Source organism: Tamandua tetradactyla, chromosome 4 (assembly GCF_023851605.1).
Source record: "Tamandua tetradactyla isolate mTamTet1 chromosome 4, mTamTet1.pri, whole genome shotgun sequence".
Lineage (NCBI taxonomy): Eukaryota > Metazoa > Chordata > Mammalia > Pilosa > Myrmecophagidae > Tamandua > Tamandua tetradactyla.
In genome coordinates, this window is record NC_135330.1 from 164230887 (window position 1) to 164249698 (window position 18812).

The 18812-nt window shown below is 38.5% G+C and overlaps 1 protein-coding gene and 1 long non-coding RNA gene across 3 annotated transcripts in view; one reads left to right on the forward strand and one right to left on the reverse strand.

Annotated features, from left to right (window-relative positions):
• Positions 1-15053, reverse strand: part of LOC143681476 (uncharacterized) — a 103123-nt gene extending 88070 nt beyond the window's left edge. The window contains exon 1 of the long non-coding RNA XR_013174671.1: positions 14931-15053. This is a non-coding gene — a long non-coding RNA (uncharacterized LOC143681476). The remainder of the gene's footprint in view (positions 1-14930) is intronic.
• Positions 1-18812, forward strand: part of CLDN10 (claudin 10) — a 144591-nt gene that overhangs the window by 106953 nt on the left and 18826 nt on the right. The window contains exon 1 of one of the 2 annotated variants that reach the window (XM_077158539.1): positions 15228-15465. The exons of the other annotated variant lie outside the window; for it this stretch is intronic. Within the exon in view, the coding sequence (XP_077014654.1) occupies positions 15246-15465 (220 nt within the window). The 5' untranslated portion in view covers positions 15228-15245. Of the gene's footprint in view, positions 1-15227; positions 15466-18812 lie in introns of those variants that run through there. 2 annotated transcript variants of the gene reach the window in all.

Sequence of the window (18812 nt, forward strand, 5' to 3'; positions counted from 1 at the left end):
ATCATCACCACCATCCACTACCAGAACTTCTTCCTCATTCCAAACAGAAACGCTGCACCTAAAAAGCAGTAATTCCCCACTACCCCCTATCCCTTGGCCCCTGGTAACCTCTATTCTACTCTCTGGCCTCAATGAATTTGTTTATTCTAGACATTTCATGTAAGGTGCACATATAAGGTTTACTTTTGGACCAAGTGACACTTTTTTGCTTAGAGATGAAAGAGATAAGTAGCATTTTTAAAGTTTCAAGGTTTGGGTATTTCGCTTTTCTGGACGTATTTAGTTTAACAAGGATTGCTCACAGCAATGGGCTTAGAAAGTTCCTTGAGGTGGCAGTGTGCAATTTGGAACACTGTGTGAAACAGCCAGGTGGCCCATGGACCAGGGTCCACAATGAGAATTCAGCAGCTGTGCATGCTAAATCTGGCTCCAAACTTAACCTGCCGTGGGACCTTCTGCAAATTGCTTAATTCTGGCCATGAAAATAAACACAGGCTCTGCGACCCGAGAAGAGAGCTAAAGGAAATCAGGCCATGTGCATTAAATAAACCGAACGCCCTCTGTTTTTTCCTTCCTAAAAACTTTCTGTTTGGCTTGTACTTGTGGGGGACAGGGAAGTTTTAGAAATGACCAGGCTGTGGGTTACTGTTGTGTTCTTTGCTTCTAATTTAAAGAGACAAATATAAGCAAGTGAACATAACTAGGAAGGACTGTAGGGTACATATGCACAAACTTTAGCAAAATTTGTGAACTAAAGGACAATTCTCTGGTGCGAGGAGTTTGAGTGATGACTCAGACTCTGCTCTGCTGGTTCTGTGTGTACAAAGACCCCATCTACCCACTTTACTGCATCTGAACTTTCCCTTCTCCCCTCTTTCTCTTATCTTTGTCCCCTCCATTTCTTCTTGCCTCTCCGTTGTAAGCTCTGTTTGAAAGGAAACACTATCCTCCCTGTTCATTTTTTTTTATTTCCTCCCTCTTTTATTAGAACTAGGTAGAATTTTAGAGATTCTGCAACCCATTCAGTTTTTAAGTGTGAAAACTGGACCCAGGAAAATTTAACTTAACAGCAGGGTAATAGAAACTTGATGCCAGGTCCATTGCTTTTTCCTTACATTACACCCAAGTTTAATGATTTTAAAGAGTACGTCAAAGGCCAATTGTCTTTTTTTCTCTTCATAATATAAAAAATGGTATGTTCATTATTTTACAGCCATACTAGTTAAGGTAGGAGGATACGATGACATTAAAATTAAATAATTACATTATTTCATGTATGTAAGGGTTATTTAATTTAGAAAATGAATGTATATACTTCAAAAGTCATTGTGACAATTCAATAGGTTGAGCCCTCAATCTTGAGGTTTGCCCCTAAGAAATATATTCTTGCGAAGGAAAAGCTAAGCCTATATGTAATTATGCCTAAGAGTCATTCCCAAGAGAACCTCTTTTGTTGCTCAGATGTGGCCTCTCTCTCTAAGCCAATGTGGCAGGTGAACTTACTGCCCTCTCCACTACATGGGACATGACTCCCAGATTTTAAATCTCCCTGGCAATGTGGAGCAGAATTCCCTGGATGAGCCAGGGCCTGGCCTCAAAGAACTGAGAAAGCCTACTTTTTAAATTTTTTATCGATACAACAATGTACAAGCACCTATATTTTTAACATACAAACATTCCATACATAGTGTACAATCAATGGCTCACAATATCATTACATAGTTGCATATTCATCACCATGATCATTTTTTAGGACATTTGCATCACTCCAGAAAAAGAAAAAGAAAAAACTCATGCATACTATACCCCTTACCCCTCCCTCTCATTGACCACTAGTATTTTCCTCTATCCGATAGGTATAATTTTTAATTTTAGCATTTGTTCCCCCATTATTTATTTATTTTTAGTCCATATGTTTTACTCATCTGTCTATACTGTAGATAAAAGAAGCATCATACACAAGGTTTTCACAATCACACAGTCACTTTGCAAAAGCTGTATCATTATACAATTATCTTCAAGAAACATGGCTATTGGAACACAGCTCCACAGTTTTAGGCATTTCCCTCTGGCCTAATACACTTTAATCTAAAAAGGGGATATTTATATAATGCGTAAGAATAACCTCCAGGGTAACCACTCAACTCTGTTTGAAATCTCTCAGCCACTGAGACCGAGAAAGCCTTCTTGACCAAAAGGGGGAAGAGAGAAATGAGACAAAATAAAGTTTCAGTGGCTGAGGGATTTCAAAAAGAGTCGAGAGGTTACCCTGGAGGTTATTTCTTATGCATCATATAGATAACCCTTTTTGGTTCATGGTGTATTGGAGTGGCTAGAGGGAAGTATCTGAAACTGTTGAGCTGTGTTCCAGTAGTTTTGATCTTGAAGATGACTGATAAAGATATAACTTTTAAAATATGACTGTATGATGGTGAAAACTTTGTATCTGGTGCTCTTTTTTTTCAGGGTATGGACAGATGAGTAGAAAAATAAAGATAAAAATAAATAAATAATAGTAGAGATAAGGAGTAACATAAATTGGGTAGATGGAAATACTAGTGGTCAATGAAAGTGAGGGGCAAGAGATATGGGATATATGAATTTTTTCTCTTTTTTTAAAATTTCTTTTTCTTGAGTGATGCAAATGTTCAGAAAAGATCTTGGTGACAAATACACAATTACATGATGATATTTTGAGACACTGATTGTATACTGTGGGTGGACTGTATGTGTGTAAAGATTTCTCAATAAAAAATATATTTTTAAATGTCATTGTGAATTTGAAATGTAATCACAAGTATAGTATGCCTTTGGCCCTGTTTTGACAAAAATAAAAATATTGCCCTGGAAATATGTATACTACACTCATTAATCAAAAAAGTCACAAGCAAAGGCCACAGTCATAATCATGACAGTAGTAAAAAAAAAATAGTCATAATCAGTAAAAACTCAAGTTCAAATTTGTACAGCTATCAGATAAAAAAAACATCAGCACAGGGGGAGAATCTAAAATCTACCCTTTGGTAAAGTTGTCTGCACTGAGGCTGAGCTAGCTGGAGCATTTCAAGTAGTAAGGGAAGAAAAAAAAAATAGTGTCCTTTAAATATATAGAATTGTGGAGGTGTGTACCAGTTACAGCATAGCTTGGTTTACCTTACACCAATGAAATATTAGTGTCAAAATTAATTGACTGTTAGGAAAAAGAGTACAAGAGACTGGGGACTCCAGTCTTGTGAACAGTTTCTATGTAGCTCTTACTGGTAGATTACAGTCAACTCTGCTTTAAAATGGAACAAAACAAACAAAATACTGCATTTTCCTAAATTCATACTTTGTGATCCCAAACATCTGTAGAAAAATTCTTTGGTGATAAACATATTATTTAGATATGTATGTGCAATTATATGGGGATTAATTTAGGATTATTTGAAGTATAAAATGATAAAGCCCCATATTCATAGCAAAATTATAATATGAAAAAGACATCACTTTTTTTACTCAAGGTTATTTACCTGAAAGTGTAAATAAAAACTAGACTTTTACAGATAGTTTATGAGACTTCATGCTCAATATTCCGTTCAATGTTCTAAATTGTTTATCATTTTTGACTAATAAAATTTAATTCAAAATTATTCTATATCTAGGCTTTAGTGTATTTGGTCCTATGAGTTACATCTGAAAAGTAACATGAAATAATGGAATTTTATTATTTGCTTTTTTCCTTTATACTAATATAAACTCTAGAAACTAATATACAGAATATCATTCAGGTTACTTAATGAAATTTCTTTGGTTACTTTATTTACTCTGTCAAAAAAAATTGCAGTATAATTTTTCATATGGTGTTTTTATTGGGGAACAAAACTCCTGAACTCTGGAATTATATACAAGAGCAAACTGTATGGTGGGGAAGTTGTTGACTTAGGGGCATATTTGTTTGTCAGAAAGATTTATGCCAAAAATTCTAGAGGTGTGGCAGTTATAATAATCACAGGCAAAACATGACATCAACTTTGTTCTTTAGATCTTTTTATTAATTCTTCACAAACCCTGAAGTAAACACAGGAACAACTATTGCTTTGACCCACAACACACAAAAAAGGTATGTCCATTATTTGTCTACTTTATTATCATTATACAATTTTATTGTTAATACTTTCTTTTCATGTTATTATTCCAGAGACATTTGTAAGAGACAACTTTGCATTAATCTGAACCAAAAAGTCTCCTAGTAATATACTTGTAAATATTTCATTGGCACAAATGTATCTTTGCGGAAAGAATGTATGAGATATGATAGTTTTCAACTATAAATACTCAAAACAAAAAAATTTGTTTTTGAATAAAAACTATTGCTTATAATTCAGATTGTTTTTAGCACTACAGTAATTTTTCAAATTCATGTATTTTTGAAGAATAGCATATAGACAATGTTTTTCCAATTGATATACTCTAATATATACTTTATAAGTTAATGTAATTAAGAAGTCACTTTTGGACTACATTTACTCCAATGTAAAATGTTGAAATAAATAATTTTTAAAAGTACTTTCTAATTCTAATACTCTAGAGCTATAAAACATGTATGTTATATTGCTTTAAATGACATAAAACTAAGACATTTTAGTCCAAAGTCAAATAGACATAACTTTAGATGGAAAAACTGTACCTGAAACATTTTCTTACAGGATTCAGCTATAAGGGATTCTGTGTCCTACAACAATACTGCTAGGAAGAAGGTGAGATGTAATAGTACAAGTGTCATCTAAGCACTTGAAATCCAGTCCATGTTTCACCCTCCAGGCTGTGTGCCTTGGTGCAGAGCTGCATCCACAAAGAAGGGGCTTTTCTTTAATTCACACAAAAGCAATTTACAGGACAGTAGGAGGCCTGTCTTAGTTTTCCAGGACTGTTATAACAAATACCACAGACTAGATGGCTTAAAAAACAGGAATTTATTATCTCACAGTTTTGGAGATTTATAAATCCAAAACCAAAACCTCAGAAGGGTCATGCTTTTTCTGAACTCTGTAGTGTTTTTGATGATGGTTTCCTGGCAGTCCATAACTCAATTTTTACCTCCATCACATGGCCATCTATCTCTTTCCCTCTCCTACTGACATCTACTACAGTGTCTAAACTTCCTCTGCTTGTAAGAACTCCAGTCATATTGGATTAAGGCCTACCCTGATTCAGTTTGGTCTCACTGTAATTGGATCTTCAGAGATCTTATTTACAAATGGGTTCATGTCTACAGGAACAGGTGCTAGGACTTGAATATGTCTTTGGCAGGGAACATGACTCATCCATGACAAAACACAGCCCTAAATTCATTTCTCCCAACTTAAAGAAAAGCAAAGCAGAGGAAGAGGACGGAAGAGAGGAGGAAAGAAAGGGAGAAGGAGGGAAGGAAGAAAGGTGTTCTAGTTTGCAAGTTGCCAGAATGCAATATACCAGAAATGGAATGGCTTTTAAAAAGGGGAATTTATTACGTTGCAAGTTTTCATGTTCTAAGCCCACAAAAATGTCCAAATTAAAGCAAGGCTATAGAAATGTCCAATCTAAGGCATCCAGGGAAAAACATCTTTGTTCAAGAAGGCTATGACTTTTCCAGTTTTCTCTCTCCACTGGAAAGGCACATGGCAAACATGGCGATGTATGCTAGCTTTCTCTCCAGGCTTCTTGTTTCATAAAGCTCCCCTGGGGGTGCTTTCCTTCTTCATTTCCAAGGTTCTCTGACTGTGTGGGCTCTAAAGCTTTTTCCAAAATGGTTCCCTCTTGAAGGGCTCCACAACCTCACCTTGAATGGGTGGAGGCACATTGCTATGGAAACCATCTAATCAAAAGTTATCACCCGCAATTGGGTGGATCACATCTCCATGGGAACAATCAAAAACTCCCACCCAGCAAAACTGAATAAGGATTAAAGGACATGGTTTTTCTGGGGTCCATAAAAGATTCAACTGACACAGAAGGGAAAGAGGGAGGGAGGAAAGAAAGCTTCACTTCCTCTTCCAGCCTCGACATCATTCCTCTCCCTCCCTTTAAAGAGCTGGTTACTCTCACTGACTCAATTTATCAACTTTCATTCTCCACTAGACCTGTTCCCATCTGATTTCCCCTTGTCCCCATTCTTTCCTCCAAAGCAGATCCTGTCAGGTCACTATGGACCTCCATGTTACTAATTTCTATGGTCTTTCTTCTTCACTCTCCTTATCTTATCATCAGAGTTTGACACCACTAATCACTCCTTCATGTGGAGTTTCTTCACGTGGCTTCCAGGACTCTCTCCTTTGTTTTTTCTCCTACATAGATTTCTTTTCTCCTACATAGGTGATTGTTCCTTCTCAGATTTAATTGTTGCTTTCTCCTCATCTCCTTGGCTATTAAATGTTGGAGGGCATCAGGGCTAAGACCCTCAACTTTCTCTATTCTTTCTACATTCATCTCTAGGGTATCTCATCTCATGGCTTAAATGCCACCTACTGCAGATGACTCCAAATGTTCATTTTTTAGCCTGAACTTCTGCACTGAACTCCAACTTATAAGTTCAACATCCTACTTGGCCTCTCCTCTTGAAGTCCTCTAGACACTCCAAAGACTCACTATCTCCAATACTGAATTCCTGTCAGTAAATGACAACCGCATTTCTTCAGTCAGTGAGGTCAAACAGTTCGGTGTCTTCTGTGACTCCTCTCTTTCACCCATGTATCACATCCAGTTTATCAGCAAATCTTTGACCACTTTACCTTCAAACTATAGAGGCTTCAATATTTGACCATTTCTTACCATTGCATAGCCATTGGTCTCATGAATGTATCATTGCTCAGCTGGATTGCAGTCATAGCTTCCCAACTGGTGTCCCTGCTTCTATATTTGCTTTCCTTTAGGCTATTCTCAGAGTGACCTCACTAAAACAGAAGTTGAGTATCACTCCTCTTCTCAAAACCCTCCAATGTCTTCTTTTCTTACTCAGAGTAAAAGCTGACATTGTAGATATGATTTACAGGGCCCTTCAGGAGCTGCACAGACCTACACACACAGAGGAATGCAGACACACATACAGACGGGCAGACTCACACACACACCCTTACAGGTATTAGCTCAGACTCACACACGGATACATGGATAGGCATGTAGACATACACAGACACACGTGGATCCACACACACACCATTCAGCTCTGTCCTCATCTCCCACTACTTTCCCCATCATTCACTCTATTCCAGCCATGTAGGCCTCTCCAGTGTTGCTCAGACAGGGTGTGTGCTTGTTTGATTCATTATAACACTATTTGTGTTATAATGTTGCGTTCATGTCTGGGAATGCTCTGTCTAGAGATATCCACATGGTTGACTTCCTTAACCCCTTCAGGTCTTTTCCCCAAAGGCACCTTCTCAAGGAGGGTTACCATGGTAAAGCCTAACTAAAATTTATATAAATGGCCCCCTTCCCTCCCAAGCTTAATTTTTTTTCACCTATCCATGTATCATTGTGTAACATACTAAATCTCTTTTTTTATCTTGTATGTTGCCTCCTCCAGTAAAATGCAAGTTTTTTCAGGGCAGACATTCTGTTTTGTTGTCCATATCCACAATGTCTACAATGTTGGCTGGAGCATCATAGGCACTCAATAATTATATTTCAATTGGTTTAATAAATGAATGACACTGTTCTGAAAATGAGAGCAAAAGCCAAATGAACTGGATGGAGTGGTCTGAGCATAGTCCTCATGGAAACACATCTTAATGTCTTACACTGGCTTCACTCATCTTTTCAAATCCCCAGAAGTCAAAACAACCACCTGGGCATAATTTCTTCAACCACCATTCCCATAATGTTTAGTCCATCCTCCCAGGTTTCAGTGATGTTCAACAGTCTTTAATGGCTTCTGTTTTTTCAACCATTTCCTCAAAGACACCTCTGGTAAGTTTCATCGCAGCTGGGGTTGCCTTCAAGGATACACAGAAGAAATTGAAGGCAAAAACTTGTGGGCAAGGAAACTTTTCCTTCGGTTTATTGTAGCACACTGTTTTTCAGCTAACCTGGGTTAGAAGCTTGTTGGAAAACAAAATAAATGTCACTCACACTGCAGAATGCCTCTAATTAACGATAGCAAAGCAGAAGCATATTGTTGGCTAAGCATTCACAGTAAAGTCAACTGTGCTGATTCTAGCTGGTTTACAGCATCTGATAGCACTCAGGGCATAAAGAAAATAGATTTTAGAGAGTACGTCCATGGATTGTTTTATATATATATTTATACACACACATTATACAAGCACATACACTTATATACATATATATTTCAATACATCTATATGCATACACACACACACACATTTTGAGAAAAATGTTCCAGAGACAGATAATGTTATAATGAATCATTACTGCTTAGGCCACTGTTTAACTGCATACTAGTGAACATGAATTCAACTATTGAGAGATCTAGTTATACAATGAAATTAAGAAAACTAGGCACCCTATTCAAACACTTTTAATTATAAAAGCAATTTTTCTGAAAAATAAAAATAAATGCAAATTCTCTAGAATTGTTTTATTTTTATGTTCATATATGGAATAGATACTGGCTGAATACTGTATATGAACTACAAAGCGTTGTCTTGGTAGGCAACAACTTACTACAAAAGAGGTTAGAGTCTAGAGCCAAAGTGGCTAAATTGAAACCCTATTTATCCTACCTTCTGCTTAGGTGACGTAGAACAAGTTATATCATCTCTGGTAATTCAGGTTCCTCATCTGTATAATGAGAACGAACACAGTACCTACTTGACATAGTTGATTAAATGAGTGAACTGCTTAGAATGGTCATCTGGAAACTAATAAATAGGGACTATGTTTAAGTGTTTATCAAATTAAATTTGGAGGAAGCCTACAATTTTTGCAACCTCAAAATTACTATCTTATGGGTATGTTGTTGTAACAACATGTATTTTTATCCATAAAGATATTAATTTTATATTATATTTTATTATTATTATTTTTTACATGGGCAGGCACTGGGAATTGAATCTGGGTCCTCTGGCATGGCAGACAAACATTCTTGCCTGCTGAGCCACCGTGGCCCGCCCAGATATTAATTTTAAACTAACAATAATTTTCCCATGAAATGAGCCAAATGGTAAACTCAGGGTTCCCAAATAATTTAATAATAAACTTCTCATTAGCTTTACTCTGAGGGACAGGGACAGGAGAAAAATTTCCATTTGATTACAAGCAATATAGTGTGTTCCCCACAACTGGCACAGAGCACTACAAAAATGTCAGGGCTGTGAAAACAATTCTCTTCTTATCCAATTTTCTTCCACTCATCTTCTCCTTTCATTGCTACTTACTTCTTCTTTCCTGTTCCCCCCTTGCTTCCCACCTCTTCTTTTATCCCTATTTTTTTCTTTATTACTTGCTCCTTTCCTTTTTCCTTGCATTTCTTAACCTTACTTTCTCTAGCCATGTAGTCCCTTTCTCCTTTGTAAATTTACTTTTTAAATGTAACTGCTATCTAATTTTATTTCTCATTTTTGCCATACTTGCCTTTGGACATCCTCCCCGCTCCCTGACCCTTCTTTGCTTTCCTCTGGATGAATCTCTTTGTTGGTACTTTCTGGTTTCTCTCCCTCTGCTCTTGTTACCAACCTCATTTTTACTGGTGCTCTGCTGTATCTTTTCTGTTTTTTACCTTAAGATTTGCAGTACAGCTCATTCTTATTCACTTACTGTGTCAGTCTAATTCTGATTAATATCACTTTTGTGGAAACTGCAATTTACTAATTTGAGAGAGGAGCAAGGAAAGAAAAGCATGAGTGAACTGAATAATATCCATTATTTACTGAACATCTACCAGGTTCCAGGTCCTTTACATAAATTGTCTCTAATTTCACAGTAACTCTGAAAGAAGTTATTTATTCATTCTCTTTTGATAGTTGAAGAGCTGAGGTTCATGGAGACGATGCAATTTGCCCAAGGCCAAAATGAGTTGGAATTTAATATCATCTTGCAGATTTCATTGTCTATCCTCTGCCCATTACATCACCCACTGTCATAATGGAGTTGAACTACGGTGCTTTATTACTTGGTTCTAATAAGCAAAACTAAAATTTAAAATAAAACTATACATAGTGATTTTGAAATTATCTCCATGCACCACCACCAATCCCCAACAGAGATACCCATATCCTTTATTATTATTTATTTATTTTTATTATTTTTTTTGGGGGGGGTGCATGGTCTGGGAACTGAACCAGGGTCTCCCTCTTGGATGGAGGGAGGCAGGCATTCTAACCACTGAACTTCCCGTGCACCCCTCATCCATATCCTTTAAATACAGCAAAGAAAGGAGAGTAGTAACTTGAACTGAGTGGAAAATAAACCAGTGAAGATGCCAGCAAACTCTTGCCTCTCTTTTCTCCTTGTTGATTTTATCTGTGATTGATTGTGCTCATTACGAATCATAGACTCAGAGACTTTTAGAGTTGAAAGTGGTCTTGGAGGACATTGTTTTACAAATGAGGAATCTGCAATTGAGAGAAATTAATTGGCCTGCCAAAAACATAGATTTATTTGCTGCCCATCCTGGGCTGCTAAGTTAAATTAATAATCACCAACTGTCATTGGTCAACAAAATGTACCCAACACATCTGCAAATCCAAGAAGATGCTGGCATCTCAGGGTGAGTCATTTCAGTTTGGAAGAGTATTCACCAAAACAGCTGCAAGCTGCTTTGGCCCAAATATTATCCCTCCTGGGTCTCAAGAGGAATCCAGATGATCCAAAGACACCTCAAATTGGGAATGAGTATCTTTCAAATGAATGCATGGAAAAAAAAAACCTGCAGTGTATATGGCACCAACTTGTAATAGGCCCATTGGAGTATTCTAAATCAGTACAGTATTCGAGGTTACCAATATCAGGCAACTGTTTTTCACTTATAATCATATTTAAATATATATAATTATAATATATTTCACTTACTATATACATATATGAGAAAGTGATGCAATGATAAGCATGTATTCATTTCATAAGCACTTCTCTCACTCTAGCTTTCATGCTAAGTAGATAATAAGTATCATAGAATTAGGGTTCAGCATTAAGACAAACAAAGAATGTTAAGGAAAATAGAAGGAAAATGAATACAGATATGCTATTTTAATATCTTAGTATCGGCATTAATTTCTTCCTTAACATGGTGTAACAATATTTGACTCTTGGGCAGGTTTCTGTGTGAGTGTGTGTGTGTGTGTGTGTGTGTGTGTGCGTACCGTATTTAACAGAAGGTCAGTTTCTTCCCACCTGAATTTCCACACACCATGTCACCAGAATCTAGGAAGGAGCTAATGTATACTGAAACCAAATTTGATGCTTAGAAAATCCTTCAGCTGCTGAAAGGCACACCTGTGTTGTTTGGCAGGTGACTTGAATCTCAAGTAAAGAAGTTCTGCAAATCTCCTGTTCAGTCAGCTAAACAAGTTTACCCTCCTCTTGAACTAATTCCGGGTGGAGGGGACCCTCTATTTTTCCTTAATAACCATCATTATGACAGTAATATAACTTCCAATGCTAATCTCAGTGGCATAGGATCCCAAAGGGGAAAGGGTCAGGATATATTTCAGGATATTAAATGTCTTAAGATCAATTTTATTAATTTATAGATGAATTAGTAGTTTTCATTTTGGAAAAAATCTAGTTTTTTGGCAAAGACCAAATTGTTGTAAATTAAGATGTTATCCTGACTATTTGGAGGAAGCAACTTTCTTGCGGTATTCATTTTATTTTTTAACATGGGCAGGTACCAGGAATTGAACCCAGGTCTCCGGCATGGCAGACAAGAACTTTGCCTGCTGATCCACCGTGGCCCATCCCTTGCTGTGTTCATTTTTATATTTAAAAATAAGAAAAGTTTGTTATGAATGTTATATAAAAATTCCAGTGAATTCAATACTAAAAAAAAATAAGGAAGCATTTATCAGTTGAAAAGCGCTTGTTGTAAGTATGTTTGCAGTTTAATTGTAAAGGTTATTTTGGACTCTATAATCTTAAAGTGAAACAGGCCCTTTATGCACTACTTCTTTTAAAAATCTACTTGGTTTTGGACATTCTCATGATAGTTATGTGGTACTCTAATACCTTAAAGATTCTTCTGACTAAATAGGTTTGAAAAGCTTAAGATAAAAGACATTCTAAAATAAATGCTGCATTTATTACATAAAATTCTTTAGGTGTTAATGAAAATTAACATTTTCATTCTTTGAACAGGCATTTGTGGGCTCTAAAACATAACTTTCTACGGTAAATATGCAATACATTCCACAGAAGAAAAAGCAAAGAGGTTTTCCAACCTCACAGAAAAGGGACAAAGAATAAAAATAAAAGAAAATTAATCAAGTTCACAGGCATGACGACCCTAGTCTGTTTTAGCTGGCAAAGGAACTAATAGTACTGCCATTTAGAGTTTAATTTATGGATTGTTTGTGGTAGGTTCAAACCCTTTTAAATTGAAATTGTGTGTTGCAATCTCTACAAAGAGTATTTCTCTTTTTTGGAAGTTTTTAATGAAGAGGTTAAAATTTTTTCTTTATACGATACACTCCATCTGTCATACACTTCTACATGAACCTTCAACTGATTCTTGCGGTTCCCAAACTGGCTGTACACAAGAAGCTTTAGAAATACCACTACAAGGCCTACCCCCAGAGACTCTATTTTAAATGTTTGGTGATGCAGTACACAGAGAGAGGGAAAGAGAGAGAATCGTTTTTTGCAGTTCCAAGTTCGAACTCAAACTTCGTTTTTTCTAGAAGCTATTATTGCAACAGTAATCTGGGTTTATGAGTTTTTTAAGTAGAAAAGGTACAGCTACATCATAAACTTTCTGGAGCTGATCTGAAACACAAAATCAGTTTCCATAGTTGCTTTTTCTTTTTAAGTGTCTTTAGTTACAAACAGTGGAATTTACAATTAACTGGTTAATAAATCAGGAACTGTTGAGTTTTAAAGATCACAATACTATGCATTTTTGTATAAAAATCAAGTCAGGGTTTTATCTCATGAAAACAGAGAATTAATAAACACCAAACATGAGTAAGACACAAGTGAACAGACAAATAAGGCCAGGAATTAAAGTACAAAAATTAAATCAATGCAATTTTTAATTTTAGGACGCTCCATAAGGAATGTTAAGATGAATGTCTTTTTGTGTTGCCAGAATAGTAAACTGGATAAGAAACAAGCAGTTCAGAAAAGAATATGGCATAGAAATAATAGTGGAAATATGCTGGAGGGCAAGAAACCAGATGGTAAAACACTTTAAAAAGACAGATTAAAGAATAGAGGACACTTTGTAGTCAATACAGGTGACTGACTGAATAGTAGGGAAGATGAAAAGGAAGTAATTCCCAAATTTTGTTTTTAAGTTTGACCCACCAGTGAACCCAACTAAACCCACCAGAACAAGTTGGAACTAAGAGCAGAACAGCAGTGACACATCATCATTGCCATTCACCCAAACCATGAGATGGGCAGGCACACATAAACACACCTCCTAAGGGTTGCTACACACCCAAGAGAGTAAGACTTAAACTGTGTTATCTCACAGTGCAGAATTTCAGATATTTGCATGGAAGTTAAAGGGAGACAGACTTGAGCTTGTATAAAGAACTTTCTCAAAGAGCTGTGCAAAAAAAAGAACAAAATGCCTTTGCCATGCACTGAGCCCCACCCTGAAGGGTAGAGCATGGGCTGAACAGTCTCCAGAAATAGGATAATTGCTTGGGTATGGAGCTTGCCCCAAGGATATCTGATGGTCCTTCTAAATCTGAGTTTTAATGATTCTAGAGCCCACCTCCTCTCTCCAACACAGTCATCTCTAATTTCATTCTGCACCCTTCTGGTAAAAAAGCAACAAAGGGGAATTAAGATATTCCTTAAAATGAACCAAAGTGTCCCTGCACTTTGTGAAAGAGTGGGTTAGCAACTACCTTTACTTTAGAAGACTAATTTATAGGTTTTAGATCTTTGGTTACTTTTGGCAAGAAGTGAATCCTGAAACCTCATAAAAAAAACTGCAAGAACTTTAAATAGACATTAAAAACCCCATATAAATGTCAGTGGCTTTGTGCTCTCATTTATGCCCAGAATTGTGACCTCAGGGTTTGGAAGTACATCCCGATCTTTATGTTTACCTTGAGAAAGCAATGAAAGAATGAAGGAAGGAGTTTATTCTTCTAATTGGGGTGAAAGGTAGAGGTGATTAACAAGGTAAAATAAGGTACAGAGCAAAATTTCCAGGTGACAGAACCACCATTTCAAAGAACAGAGTAAAACATAGTAATAGAAATGGGAGCCAGACAGAACCTACATGAAAAATGTCTTAAAGGTATGCTCTATATATAGTACATTTGTATAAGAAGACCAGCAGTACGGTTCGAATATTAAAGTTCTAGACTGTAATGACGGCTCAAATGGAGTCTGTGCTCTCCACATGTTGTGATCTTGAATTTAGGCCTGTCCCAAGCACCACTTTTACAATTAATTACCTTCCACATATCACCACGCCAAAAAGAACTTCAGTCAAGGCCAATTTCTAACCTAGAACCTGCACAATAATTCCTCCTTGACAAACCAGACAGGGGCACCAAAACAAGTGTGGCACGAAAACCTTTCGAGTTCAGGAAATCGAGGGCTCCATTACAGACCGTGTCCTTTCAGGATACACAAATGGCTTCTTCTGCGCTGCTTATACAAGGTACTCTGGAAGCCTACTCCTAGGGCTGAGCCTGGGAACTGGAGTCGGGGCGCAGCAGGTTGGCCACATTCGGCTACCATTCGGTCCCTGCGTAGAGATGGCAGGAGAGCCATCCTCTGTGATCGCTCAGAGGGAAGATGTGGGGGTAGGGGACAAAGGGAGCGCGCACCTGCCCTCTTCGCCCGAGGCCCGATTCGCAAGTCCCGGCGCGATGTCCTTTAGAGCGCCCCACGAGCAGGGTCTGCAGAGCCCCCGAGGGCTCGTCCTCCCGTCCCGCTGCCGGGTCCGTAGTCCGTTGCCCACCCTCCGCGGGCCAGCGCGCGCCCTCTAGCGCCGGGTGTCCCCTGCGAAGGGGGCGGCCGGCTGGCGTAGGGAGGAGGCAGCGGCGGGCTAGGAGGTGGAGCCACCTGGCCCGGCGCGCGGGGCGGGCGCGCGGGGGGTCGCGGAGCCCAGTGGGTGAGCGAGTGCGGCTGCAACCAGCGGCATGGCGAGCACCGCCTCGGAGATCATCGCCTTCATGGTCTCCATCTCCGGCTGGGTGCTCGTGTCCTCCACGCTGCCCACAGACTACTGGAAAGTGTCCACCATCGATGGCACGGTCATCACCACCGCCACCTATTGGGCCAACTTGTGGAAGACGTGCGTTACCGACTCCACGGGAGTCTCCAACTGCAAGGACTTCCCTTCCATGCTGGCGCTGGACGGTCTGCATCCCTTCGTCCCTAGCCCCCATCCCCTGCGCCTGTATGATCTGGCGCCTTGGGAACCCTCTCAGCCAGAGGGCCAGAAAGTGGGGAAGCCCCGCTCTCGCCTCAGCGGAAAGGGTTCCCTGAGCCTGTTGCCCCAAGACAGCTGCCCGGCTTGGCGCCTGTCCAAGCCTGGAACCCTGGGAAGGGGGCACGCAGATACGTCGTGGGTGGGAGTTGGGTTTTTGGATTTTTTGCTGTTCTGAGAGTCGAGGAGATGGCTGTGGGACGCGTCTCTCAGGGACTGTTAAGACCACACACCCACCAGTTCACGCTGCAGGGGTTTGTTTTCTCCACCCACCCCCCCAAAAGATATCGGTTCTTTAGTTAAAGTGCTGCCTTTGAAACTCAAATCTATTTGCTTTTAACTCTCTTCAGTTTAGTTGGTTCTTATAAAAGTAGGCAAGGAAGAAAAAAAATTGCAGTTGGTTGTTGTTGTTTCACTTAAAAGCGGTTCTACAAACTTGCCTGGCTAGGATTTAACACTTTTTCCAAGTTTTAGGAAAATAAATAGCCTTGTCTCTCCCACAGATGCAGCCTCTCTGCAGAGTACCCTCTGTCAGCAAGAATCTGCTTCCAGGAACTTAGGTTTTAATATGCCCAAGCCTCCCTTGTCTGCTCTCCAAGGCTTCCTCATGTTGTTCTTTTGTAGACGTTGAACTAAACTACATTGTTGTTATTATCTAGGCATTATAGTTAGTTTTGCATTGTAGCAGCAGGCAGATACTAACATAGAAAACTGGTTCTGTTTAGTTTCATGAGAACAGTAGCTGCCAATGTGGTAGCAATGAATGCTCAAATTCTAGGCTCTCCTCTTCCAGGCTTTTACAGCAAACTAGATGGATCCCGGCAGAAACTTAATCATTTCTATTATTTTTAGATTTGAGATTTTTCTTTTTATTTTATTGCTGCACTTCATGTTGTTGTTTACATAGCTGTGTAAATAAAAGACAGAGATTTGATTCATCTTAAGATGGTACTTGCCACAAATAGCAAACTGTTGCTCAATGTATTTGATGGTACTTCGGTATAGGAGAATACGCATCTGGTTTTAGAAGGGCGACACATGATTTCTGTCCTGTTATATAAAATAAGCAGCTGGAACATTTTATTCTCTAGAACCACTGTTGAGTTTCCTGTGCTCTGGAGAGCATGCATCCAGGCAGATGCTGTGAACAGGCAGGCTCTTGTTTCTGTGGTTTACATTCAGGAATATGCAATTGATAGTTAAGTGTCCTAAGAATATTTTTATGTTGTAACTGAGTTGTTACCTGAGATAGTATGCCAGGCAGGTATGCTTCCTTCTATAGCACAGTTGGGGGACAAGGGAAAAGAGAAATAAATATCTGGAAGATTGTTGGGTACAGAAGAACGAAATTTTCACCTTAGGCTTCTGAGGTGAGAGTGGTTATTGTGATAGTGGTGGGGTAGTGAGGAGAGAAAAGGGCATAGTGCTTAATGATCAAATTCTAGAAATAGTTGGGAGTGGGGCAGGAGAGGAGGAGGGACATTGATATGCAGCCCAACTCACAAAATGGTCTCCTTGTGCATTCATGGGTGTAGAAGATGACTTAAAAGAACATAAAGTACATCACACAATCTATTGTTTTGCAATGCTTTAAAATTAATACTGTTTTTCTAAGTCAGTACAGATAGAACTTAACTGTTTTTAACTGCTACGTTGTATTGGTTCATCCGGACAAACTGGCTTGTTTAACCATTTACTTATTGTTGGACGTTGGGCACTGTCCAACCTTTCATTATTATCAGCATTGAACTGAAAATCTTTCTAATCACCTCTTTATGCACATAGGAATTTCTCAAAAGTAGATACTACGAATTAGAATTGTCCAGGCAGTAGGATATATATTTTAATATTCAATTAATACTACCAAATTACATTTTACCAATAGTGGATGAGAGTATCCGTTGCTCTACATTCTTACCAATAAGTTTTTCACCCTATATGATAGGTAACCAATATTATCTTGTCTCTTTAATTGGCATTGCCCGGGTCACCCGTGGATTTGACCCTTACTGTATATTTTCTCTTCTGTGAGTTGCCTGCCCATGGGCCATGGTGCTGTTGTTTCTTATTGGTCTGAATGACTTATTTTTAAAATTCTGGATGTCAATCCTTGATTTGTTATATACGATGAAATCTCAGACCATTGTTAGTCTTTTACATTTGTTTATGGTGTTTATTATCATATAGAACTTTAAAATGTGTAATATATTCATGTTCTTTGGTCTCTTCTTTGATGGCTGTCTTCTGTGGCTTAAAAGTGCATTCCCTACCCCAAGATATATTTCTGTATCTCTCAGAATAACATTTTTGAGGGTTAAATCACAAGGTCACTTTTCTGATCCCACTTACAAATGTACCTTCTCTGAACAAGCTTGTCTGCTTCTCTCCTGTCTGACATATATGAGGGCATCTGTTGAGTGCTGTTCTGAGGCAAGTCTTGCTGAAAGCACCTTGCACATGAATTTCCTGACAATACCAAGTGCCATGGTGGCCCCAGGCCTGAGGAGAGCAATCCTCCCCTCAAGCCAAGCCTAAGTTCTAATTTGGAAAGAGACTCCAAAAGGGGAGAGTGAAGGTGCTTGCCACCTAGTCTTGCCAGTCTAGTCTTAGGTGGAAGAACAAACAGCCTGTTGGATGCAGAGGATGGGATGGTTATTCTAGATATCCCAGAGGAGTTCAAAGCTCTGATTCCACACTGCAAGTATCTCTGTCACCCCAGCTTTACCTGTACGGAAAATGAAGACTAGGAAAGCTAAGGCTCTAACTCTAATTCTGCTAGATGAATTTCTTACTACTCATCATACACTTTCATCAGACACTTTGTTCTTGTTAGCCTGTGAAGTAGGTGCTGCTCTTCCTATTTAAAGCTGAGAACACTAAGGCTCAGAGAGATTAGGTAATATAATCAATGAAATACTGCGCTAAATAGAAGAGCCAGAGTTGAAATTCAAAGTTCATGCCTTTCTTTCTACACCACACTTTTCTCAAAGGATTTGCAAAAAGTGCATAAAGCTTCAGTGTAAGAAACACACATTCTTCTTTTCCCCTTGAATCCAGCCAATAGCACATGTGCTACTAGTGAATTGTCTCCACCAAGTGGATATTTTCATTTTTGCTAGTTTGAAATTTAAAATAAGGTACACATAATTTGGAAAACACTTTTTAAAGGACACCTTGAAAGTTTTCCTTCAACTGAATTAATTAAAGTCACTTTATTTTACTAATTGAAAATTTCATGGTTCAATAAGCTAGTAATTTCTATTTATTGCTAACCCGT